Source organism: Limulus polyphemus, unplaced genomic scaffold (genome assembly GCF_000517525.1).
Source record: "Limulus polyphemus unplaced genomic scaffold, Limulus_polyphemus-2.1.2 Scaffold5442, whole genome shotgun sequence".
Taxonomy (NCBI): Eukaryota; Metazoa; Arthropoda; class Merostomata; order Xiphosura; family Limulidae; genus Limulus; species Limulus polyphemus.
The window spans coordinates 7,591-18,991 of record NW_013671052.1 but is presented as its reverse complement, the minus strand read 5'-3'; the positions used below and the strand labels follow the sequence as shown (position 1 = coordinate 18,991).

The following is an 11,401-nucleotide window of genomic DNA, read 5'->3' as shown; positions in this document are numbered from 1 at the left end:
AACTATGCCATTGTAGTTAGACGTAACAATAGCTTGAACAAACTAAACTATGCCATTGTAGTTATACGTTAACAGATCACCACACATGACAGTATTTATTGACCGGTTACTTGGTTAATGCCACTAACAGATTGAGCATGTAACTTCAAAGTTTATTGAAAATTTCAAAACAGAGAATTACTTTACATTTCAGTTTCGCATGAATGACGTATAGATCGATGTTCTGTGTTATTACACGTACAGACAGACCTTCTGTTGGATGGTGGATACAAATGAAGGGCCAATTAAAGTTCAAAGTCTAATATAAAATATGACACAGATTTGACTCTTTACCGATACGAGATCAGTTTGGTTATGCGTTCAGACGTTAAATACGCTATGCTAGTTCTTCTTTAGAGATGCTTTGAACTAACATTGAAAGAAATGTGTTGTTTATATATATATTTATCTGATCGAAGAAATTAGTGATATTTCTGTTTGAGTAAAACACAATTTCATTGTTTTCCCGATACTAATGACGGTCATGCTTTGGAATTATTATTATTAATTATATGGGGATACGCTTTGTTATGTCTTCTTGAATTTCAGGGATTTCTTACCTTAAGAGAAAGAGTTTTTTGTGTTTATTTAAGAGAGGGAAGACCACATTACAGAACTTCCCGGATCCCTGTTTTGTTTCACAGACGTCGATACAATCTCCCCTTTTTTAAAAAGTCATAGAAAAATATTTCGCATGTTTCATAAAACTGACGACGCTTGTTTGTTTATTAATTGCTCTTTTAGGTGCACTCTAGACGATAGAAATAACTAGGCTTAGTTTCATAAAACTGACGACGCTTGTTTGTTTATTAATTGCTCTTTTAGGTGCACTCGAAACGATAGAAATAACTAGGCTTAACTTCATAAAACTGACGACGTTTGTTTGTTTATTAATTGCTCTTTTAGGTGCACTCGAAACGATAGAAATAACTAGGCTTAGCTTCATAAAACTGACGACGTTTGTTTGTTTATTAATTGCTCTTTTAGGTGCACTCGAAACGATAGAAATAACTAGGCTTAGCTATCAAAAATCACTCTTGATTTAGTAGGAAATTTTCCCACCTCATATAATAATAATACTGAAAACACCTTTGTTGTGCTTGACGAATTAAAATATAATATAATATATATAAACTATCTGACATTTATTAGACTTCTTCCCAAATTTGTTTTTTTTTTCTTTTAGATATCATTCTAGGAAAGGATTTCTGTATTGTTTTACTTGTTAGTTAGTCACATTTTCTTTTCCATGATGTTGGACCTAACGATAAGATGTGTAGAACTTATCTTACAATATCTGTTGCACGTAGAATAGGAGTAAAAGTGGCATTATTTATAAACAATACTTACCCCTGTTTGGTAGAAGATCGGGAAGGGAGGTTTATGTCCATGACGGAAGTTGAAGGGCAGTTTACTAGCCGAAATAACGAACATATACGTTGTAAGTAAAGTAATGATAAACATTCGAGAGATAGGATCACGGTGGACTAGTCCGGATTCCCACCAAATCATCGTCCACTATTTTGTAATTGGTTCGTCGAATCTCAGCCGTTTAGGTAGACACCACGTGATCTAATCGGTTCGCGCGAGAGCCACACAGTCACTGCCGCGGTTGATATGGCGGTCGTTTCTCTTACTTAGTGTGCCCGGATTACGTACTCATTCAGGTTTCATGCCGTTGGTTCTACTACAAGGTTATTTATAGTGACTTCCACTTTAGTGACGTGGGTAATGCCTACTTTGTTGGGGGTGATAGGATAAGAGACTTGGGGCAGGTTGCCCTTATGACGAGGAAGGTAAAGGAGGAGTTGGGGCACACCTGTCAGAAACTTATTGAGGGGAGTGAGATATCTCTGCGGGCCTGATTGTCCAGCTTCCTGTGCCATGTGGCGAAAGGGGGGGACTGAGAGCACGTGCTGTTAGCTTTTCTCTCCACCCACGTACGGCCGTTGATGTGATTGGTTGCTCAGATGTTTATTTGAACGGGGCTCTGGGAATAAAGAAAAACGAGTTTTCCTCTCATTGGTCGAACTTTTGTTGTATGTCCACAAAACTTACTTTGAATTGGGTTGGCCCACAGGTTTAGTTGTTGCATAGCTTAAGTTGGATTATCTTTTTGTTAAGATGCAGGTGTAGTATTTGTAATTCTTCCAGACAAGGAGAATAAAACTCTATCGTGTTGTCCTGGAAACGGTATTTAAGATTTTAATACAGTCAGAAAAGTTTTCTCTATATTATGTATGGTTCTTCGTTTTGTGGGCCGGGCATGGTTTATTGTTTGCACGCCGGGTTTTAGATCGTAGTGGTTCTGATCTTGTTACCACAAAACCAAACCAAAAAAATACCGCACTCTGTTAGCAGAATGGAGGTCAGATGTTTTTAATGTTTCTTAAAAACAAAGTAGCCCAAAGTTGGTGGAACGTGTTGTTGACTTGCTGCCTTCCTACTTGTCTATCGGATCAACATTAAGGTCGGTTAGGGCAGGTAGCACGTGTGTAGCTTTTACAAGAACAACCGATACAATCCAATTTTATTTTCGATTGATTTGATATAAATAATAATAACCTGATAGGTACAGGTTGGGAAACAACTTGCATCAGAGAACTTTAATTGCAAAATAATTACGAGGTTGAAGCCTAACAAGAACACGTTACAATGAGGTTGAAGTTAACAGAAGTACCACGTTCATGATGAAGCCTAACAGGAACAAGTAACAATGTAGTTGAAGTTAACAGAAGGACGACGTTCATGATGAAGCCTAACAGAAACAAGTAACAATGTAGTTGAAGTTAACAGAAGGACGACGTTCATGATGAAGCCTAACAGGAACAAGTAACAATGTAGTTGAAGTTAACAGAAGGACGACGTTCATGATGAAGCCTAACAGAAACAAGTAACAATGTAGTTGAAGTTAACAGAAGGACGACGTTCATGATGAAGCCTAACAGAAACAAGTAACAATGTAGTTGAAGTTAACAGAAGGACGACGTTCATGATGAAGCCTAACAGAAACAAGTAATAATGTAGTTGAAGTTAACAGAAGGACAACGTTCATGATGAAGCCTAACAAGAACAAGTAACAATGTAGTTGAAGTTATCAGAAGGACGACGTTCATGATGAAGCCTAACAGGAACAAGTGACAATGTAGTTAAGGTTAACAGAAGGACGACGTTCATGATGAAGCCTAACAGGAACACGTAACAGTTGCAAAATATATCTTTAAATAACTCGAACTTAAGTCGCTCTTATCGTGTAATGACTAGAACAGAATAAAACAAAAACTAATTCAGGAGTTCTGGTCATGTATCGTTAACCTGAACAACAAAGTTCTGTTGGTTACTGTCAGGTCAACAACAAAGTTCTGTTCATTAATATCAGATCAACAACAAAGTTCTGTTCATTACTGTTAGGTCAACAACAAAGTTCTGTTCATTACTGTTAGGTCAACAACAAAGTTCTGTTCATTACTGTCGGGTCAATAACAAAGTTCTGTTGGTTACTGTTAGGTCAACAACAAAGTTATGTTCGTTACTGTCAGGTCAACAACAAAGTTCTGTTGATTACTGTTAGGTCGACAACAAAGTTCTGTTGATTACTGTTAGGTCAACAACAAAGTTCTGTTGGTTACTGTTAGGTCAACAACAAAGTTCTGTTCGTTACTGTCAGGTCAACAACAAAGTTCTGTTGGTTACTGTCAGGTCAACAACAAAGTTCTGTTGGTTACTGTTGTCAACAACAAAGTTCTGTTGGTTACTGTTGTCAACAACAAAGTTCTGTTCGTTACTGTCAGGTCAACAACAAAGTTCTGTTCGTTACTGTCAGGTCAACAACAAAGTTCTGTTGGTTACTGTTGTCAACAACAAAGTTCTGTTCGTTACTGTCAGGTCAACAACAAAGTTCTGTTGGTTACTGTCAGGTCAACAACAAAGTTCTGTTGGTTACTGTTGTCAACAACAAAGTTCTGTTGGTTACTGTCAGGTCAACAACAAAGTTCTGTTCATTACTGTACAAGATGTAGAGATTTTAAACTTAACAAATGATCCTGAAATAGGTCAATTGATTTAACTTACACTGAAACACTTTTCTCATCCTACGACTTGCACATTATTTGTGACATGAACAAAAAAACTGGACATCATCAGACGTGGATGTGATCCTTAAGAACATTAATTGCTATGGAGAATACTGGGAATTGATATAAACTGGAATAATTGTACTTCATCAGAAGCTCTGAATGTGACTGGTTGCCCCAGAATAACATGGGGAGTTGGACATTATCAGGACAGTGCATTACAACCTTGGGGAGTTGGATGTTATCAGGACAGTGCAGTACAACCTTGGAGAGTTGGACACCATCAGGACAGCGCAGTGCAACCTTGGGGAATTGGATATTATCAGGACAGTGCAGTGCAACCTTGTGGCGTGGGACACCATCAGGACACTGCAATACGACCTTGGTGAGTTGGATACCATCAGGACAGTGCAGTACAACCTTGGTGAGTTGGATACCATCAGGACAGCGTAGTACAACCTTGGGGAGTTGGACACTATCAGGACAGTGCAGTACAACCTTGGTGAGTCGGATACCATCAGGACAGCGTAGTACAACCTTGGGGAGTTGGACACCATCAGGACAGTGCAGTACAACCTTGGTGAGTTGGATACCATCAGGACAGCGTAGTACAACCTTGGGGAGTTGGACACCATCAGGACAGTGCAGTACAACCTTGGGGAGTTGGACACCATCAGGACAGTGCAGTACAACCTTTGGTAGTTGGACACCATCAGGACAGTGAAGTACAACCTTGGGGAGTTGGACATTATCAGTGCAGTGAATCATATTACAATATACTGTCACCCCTCATCAAGCATACACTGTATTTTTTTATTTTTATAAAACGTATATTCAGTCTGGGTTCCCAATGGTGTAGAAAGCCTGGCACTCGATTCGAAATTTGTGGGTCGCGAGCTCGAATCCCGTCATCGAATGTGCTTGCACTCTGAGCTGTGGGGCGGTTATAATGTGACGATCAATTATATTTTTTTTATTGTAAAAGAGTAGCCCAAGAGTTGGCGGTGGGTGGTGGTTGACTAGCTGCCTTCCCTGTGGTCTATCACTTGAAAATTAGGGAGAATGAGCGTATTTATTATCAACACCCCTCCCCCTCCAATGGCTCAGCAGTAAGTCTGAAGGAATATAACACTAAAAACCGAGTTTCGATACACGTGGTGAGCGCAGCACAGATAACACACTGAGTAGCTTTGCGCTTAACAACAAAATGAACAAACTGCCAACAAGATATAAAAAAAATAATTTGTAAATTTTAGTAGGAAAGTCAAACAAGTTTCTTGATGTTTTATGTTATTGATTATGCATTAGCATTCGATATTTGTTAATATGAAAGGTACCTAATGCGACACATGGGCTAAACGGACGAGTCATCAGAGACTCCAAAGATCAGGTACAACTAACCCTAATCCAGACCCGTTAACCAGCAATTAATCAACAATACCTCCCGCCTAAACGGCTACTGTTAGCTGAATACTGGGGTTGACCTTCACAGCTCGAACCTTATTCGCTGCACTAGGTCTACATTTGATATAATGGCCGATATAAATATAATATTTATTGTAAAAGAGTAGCCCAAGAGTTGACGGTGGGTGGTGTTGGCTAGCTGCCTTCCCTGTGGTCTATCACTTGAAAATTAGGGAGGATGAGCGTATTTATTATCAACCCCCCCCCTCCATTAATTTCCCAGAGTAGAGGTTTATAATTAAAAGCAATTAACAAATGTGTAAATAACTGTGTTTAAAAGTCACTTCAATACGTCACTTTTTGTATATTTTATTCGTTTTCACTAAAATAACTTTTATGAATAAATGTCATAATTATTGATTGATGGATTTTATTAAAACTGTATTTACCTTTAGGATATGTTTTGAAATGTTTTCGAACGTTTATATCTTAAGATCAGTTTGAAGAACTTGAGCTTAACTTTATTTTTCAATACCTTGAAAGCACTTCAACGTTTTGGCATACCTTGACATGGACGTTACATTGAGTATAAGATTGTTTACTTCTAGTAAGTGTCAGAGGTTTAAAACATGGTTGAGGTCAACAATTATAAATATACACAAAGTCACATCTATGATTAGATGTGTTGAATTGTTGACGTGGGGAATGATATTGGACTATGTAGACGTTCTCCTTTCTTTGTCTCTGACTGTTCCTGACGATTATATTTGTCTAAATGCACACAGTACTTGAGATAAGGATTCCTTGAAGGACACCCGAGTGATACTTGTATCTCGCATTGACGAAAGTCATTTCTATGATCACTACGAGGTTGAAATATTTTTCTAAACTGTTTATATAACAGATTGTTTCTGTGTTTATGACTTTGTTGGTTACGAGGTCCTTAAAACACACGAGTCACTCAAAAAAGTGTTACCACAACTACTATAAATATTTCAGGTAATTTCTGCTTGGATCTCCTACCTTTTCACCCTATATTTTGTGGGGCAAGTCTGTAAACGGAGTGTTGTAGCAATATGTGGACCCCACCTGTAGTGAACTGTATCAAAACAGGTTAGGGTTAATACCCCAGTCTAAAATACTATAAAAGCTTGTAACCTACGATAATGTAGATGTTAGTAGACCAGAAATGCAGAACCACGACTTGAACATCGACTTTTGACGCTATTGTAACAAATATATATATGCTAAGTTTGGTGATATTTTTGAAGTATGGGCTACTGACGTTTAAATATCACTTCCTTTAGCCCACGAATAAGAAATAAAATCTAAAGTTGTGAACTTCAGTATTGTAATTTCTATCTGATGGATATAAAAACGGATAAACTTCCTGTCTTAAGACTCGTTGACAAGTTTTAGTAAGTGAACTGATCATATTGTACCGGTCCTGTCTTAAGACTCGTTGACAAGTTTTAATAAGTGAACTGATCATATTGTACCGGTCCTGTGTTAAGACTCGTTGACAAGTTTTAATAAGTGAACTGATCATATTGTACCGATCCTGTCTTAAGACTCGTTGAACAAGTTTTAATAAGTGAACTGATCGTATTGTACCGGTCCTGTGTTAAGACTCGTTGACAAGTTTTAATAAGTGAACTGATCTTTTTTTTACACTGGTAATGGAACGTGTGGTATACATTGTCGTTTTTGACACGAGGTTTCTGGGATTGTTCAGATAACCATAGAGAAACTATAGAAATGTCGGTATTCGTACCACGTGTCATCTCACGAGATACAATTTCTTCGAATAATACACTTTCACTGTATTTGTTATATAGCTTACAACTTCTTAAAGTTTCCAGAAATTTCTATTTTATGTTTTTGACTAATTAGGTCGAATACATAGGTGAACTTAGCACTATGAAAACAAACAAATATTTTCACATTAGCCGACAGTTGATGTTAGGATCGTTTCTAACTCGTTACCAGGAGTCCTGTTTATCAGCTGTATTTAAATGGAATATATTACACCTGCGGTTCCTTGCCGTTGTACCTGGTTGTCTTGACATAATTATCCTATTTCTGTATTTAAATATCAGATTGGGAAGTGCGTGGCCTAGTGATTCATGGTTCGCGTCCCGTTACCACAAAAACTCTTCACGTGCTTGAGGCCGCGAGTGTACTTTGATATAAGAATGGTGATGATATCTCACTGTTGACTTCTGTATAGTCCGTCAGTTCAAAGTTAGGGACTACATCTAGTCTACTGTGAAGCTCTAAAACAAAGAAATGCTGTACGTTTACTAGAGGTGGTGTATGACATTGTGTAATTTTATGAAAGCTTACCGTAAAGAATTGTAAAATATTGATGAAATCACCCCCTACGTAAAATACGTATCAGTTAGTGTAATTAATTACAACATTGATGTCATTAAAATATGTGATAATTATATGTTATTAAAAACATTGTAATCATGTGTAACTTACTACATGAATAGTTTAGAAAAGTTGGTTTAAAAGGCCGATTGGGCGGGTAGGGTTAAAGTGGAATGATTCAATTGAAAACATATCATGTGATTTATGGTTAGGGTGAAGAGACACGGTTGTTAACAGCCCCTTTCTAATCTTGAAACACATTAACTTTGATTTTCCTGCACTTTATGTTTCTGAAATGAAAATTTTGATTCTAAATTATTTAAATGTTTAATTATGATATTTCTTTTAAACGTATAGCTGTAAGTATTTCTGATGCCTAGAGGATTCGTGAATAAAAAAAACAAAAACGTGTTGTCGTCCATAATTCCCTCATGATTAAGGTTTATTAGAATAACGTTGATCATGTGTTTATTCTCACATCGCCTGGAGATTAGGGCGCAAAATCGAAATCCGTCGCCGAACGTGTTCGCCATTTTTAATTTTGGTGGTGTTATAATGTGACGATCAATCCCACTATTTGCTGGCAAAGAGTAAGGAGTTGGTAATGGCTGGTATTAACTAGCTACCTTTCCCCTATTCTAGTACTCGAGTAGGTTTGCGCGAAATTCAACAAAACAGAAATAAATAAATCGTTTCTTACATAAATATATTTCAGTGTTTATGTTACGAATGACCTTAGTTCTTTCATGGTTAAGATTCATTAGATAAACGTTGACCACGTTTTAGTTCTTACTATAATCTGTCATGAACTGTAGTTGTAAAGTAACGAGAACTTTGTAAGAGCGTTTAGTGAAAAATGCAGTCAGTGCCTTGGTACCACACTTTCTATCTGTCCAGTAAATGATGTCTCAGTCAGTGCCTTGGTGCCACACTTTCTATCTGTCCAGTAAATGATGTCTCAGTCAGTGCCTTGGTGCCACACTTTCTATCTGTCCAGTAAATGATGTCTCAGTCAGTGCCTTGGTGCCACACTTTCTATCTGTCCAGTAAATGATGTCTCAATTGGTGTTGGATGTCTCAGCAGGTCAGCTCCTCCGTATACATTACTGGTTTCTCGAAGACGTTTTGGGGTCTTGGCTCCACCAATCAATCACTGGTATCCAGATGAGGTAAAGTTCGTAGTTGACATGAAAAGAGAACTTGGCAGTTACTCTAACGTTGTGGCGCCCCCTGTCGTGCCAATGTCTTCTTGGACCGAGACTGAAGGGAAAATTGTGACAGTGACAATCACGATTGAACAATTGTTGCCCCCGCGTGCGATGGTGACAGCGATAAAACATGTTTCAACAATGAAGCCACTTGAAGCACAGAGGGGGGGTTTGTATTGGGGAGGAGAACTTGTCCAGCATGCATTGGCTAACACAGTGAGCGGTCTAGATCCCGAGTCCGATAAGACGGACAGTTCTAATACCCACAGTCTTGTATCTTCATGGGAGGAGGGACACACTGACAACTGCAAATCTTTGCTCTTGATAAGTTGACCAACCCGTGGAGATGACTAAACGAAAACACGGACTCGTAAGTCTGACTGTGAAACGATCAGACTTTCTTATATCTTTAGCAATGCTAAGAAAAGTGTTTCTTAAATAGAAATTTTGGGTACACAACTATATATCTGGCTAATCTAATTAAAGTGATTATTTATTTGTTGACCTTAACTAAAAGTAAATAATCACATTTAAATGAATAAAAAAAAACAGCCTTATCACGTGTACCAGTTAATTATAATATGTGACATTTTAAGCTACTTTTATATAACCCACCAATATGGGCAGTGATTGTCAAGTTCAGTGGGATATTTGTGGAGAAAGACTTGGGGGACTAATTTACAAAAATAGTGATGGGAAAAATGGAGTTTCGAAGAACTTCCATTTACTTTTGTAGATTAGTCCTCTAAGACTTTCTTCACAAATATCACTGAACTTGACAGTTACTGTCCATTTCACAGTTGTTAGTCGTCATGAAGACTACATAAATCGTTCTTAGTTCATCATGAAGATTCTGCCTAAATCATCTTTAAAATACTCTTTTACATATATTAAGTATTATTATGTAAATATTTAGTATTATTTGATGGAGTTCTACTCCATAAGTTGAATTAACAGATTGAAACTTTGCCTGTTATCAGCATTATGGGTAATTAACCCCTAAAGTTTAGATAGATAGGTTGTGTTTGGACATAACGTTAGAAGACGTCTAAGTGATGAATTAGTGGTGGTTTATTATTAACGATTTTACATCTCAAACTTTAGTTTCATATATTAAGCCTAAAGGTGTTTTGTTCTGTTCTTAACTTTAGAAGACTAAGAAATAATGCATTGCACTAATGGTTTAACATTACATTTTGTGGATATTTCAAAGTTCAGTTTGACAAGTTGAAATCCATAAATTTGATGGCTGAGAAACATTACGGATTGAATTTGTTAATTATGTATGAAAATTAACAGTTTAATGGTGTTTCTGATTACCATTTTACAGGTAAGTGTATTACAGATCTATGTGTATATCGTACACACTGCGCATGTCGTTCAGATAACCTTTAACAATTAAAGTCCTTCGGAAATACATTATATCAGAGCTCTGATACAGTCTATAACCGATAAAATCTGTTGAAAAAAGCGATTTTATAACATGAAAAACTCGACGAAGTAAAACGATTGACAAGGTTAGTTGGTGTTATTTAATAGTTGTATTTTTTTAGTTCGATATTTCGGTTCAGGTTTTAGCAGAAAACTTTAGTAACCAAGCAACGGTGTCCTAATAAAATTGTTGTATGTGGGTTTATTGATTAATTAACGATAAACACTGTTTTAGTGTTCGATAGTTAAAGTTTTAAGTGCTCTTTTTTTTAAATAAACTTTGAAATGTCCGTGTTCGCGGTCTGGAATCGGAACATTTGAACAACTTTCTGCTACAGTAGATTATAATTAAAATAGATTAATTAATTATCGAATATCGTATCTATACTGGACAGCAACTAAAGAGAATGTTAGATATCCAGATGTTGAAAGTTTAGAGCAATATTGAAATATAATGTTAAAGAAAATAATAATAAACACAGCCATTAAAAACCTTCTGATAACCCTATGATTAAAACTCTTGTTAAACCCTATGATTGTACTTAAAACTCTTGTTAAACCCTATGATTGTACTTAAAACTCTTGTTAAACCCTATGATTGCACTTAAAACTCTTGTTAAACCCTATGATTGCACTTAAAACTCTTGTTAAACCCTAAGATTAAAACTCTTGTTAAACCCTATGATTGTACTTAAAACTCTTGTTAAACCCTATGATTGTACTTAAAACTCTTGTTAAACCCTAAGATTAAAACTCTTGTCAAACCCTATGATTGTACTTAAAACTCTTGTTAAACCCTATGATTGTACTTAAAACTCTTGTTAAACCCTAAGATTAAAACTCTTGTTAAACCCTATGATTGTACTTAAA

The 11,401-nt window shown here is 36.7% G+C and overlaps 1 protein-coding gene across 1 annotated transcript in view; it reads right to left on the bottom strand.

Moving 5' to 3' along the window:
* Window positions 1-1,861, bottom strand: part of LOC111089175 (protein giant-lens-like) — a 41,668-nt gene extending 39,807 nt beyond the window's left edge. Inside the window, exon 1 of the mRNA XM_022401144.1 lies at window positions 1,390-1,861. Coding sequence (XP_022256852.1) covers window positions 1,390-1,551 — 162 coding nt within the window. The 5' untranslated portion in view covers window positions 1,552-1,861. The remainder of the gene's footprint in view (window positions 1-1,389) is intronic.
* Between the last annotated feature and the right edge of the window lie 9,540 nt (window positions 1,862-11,401).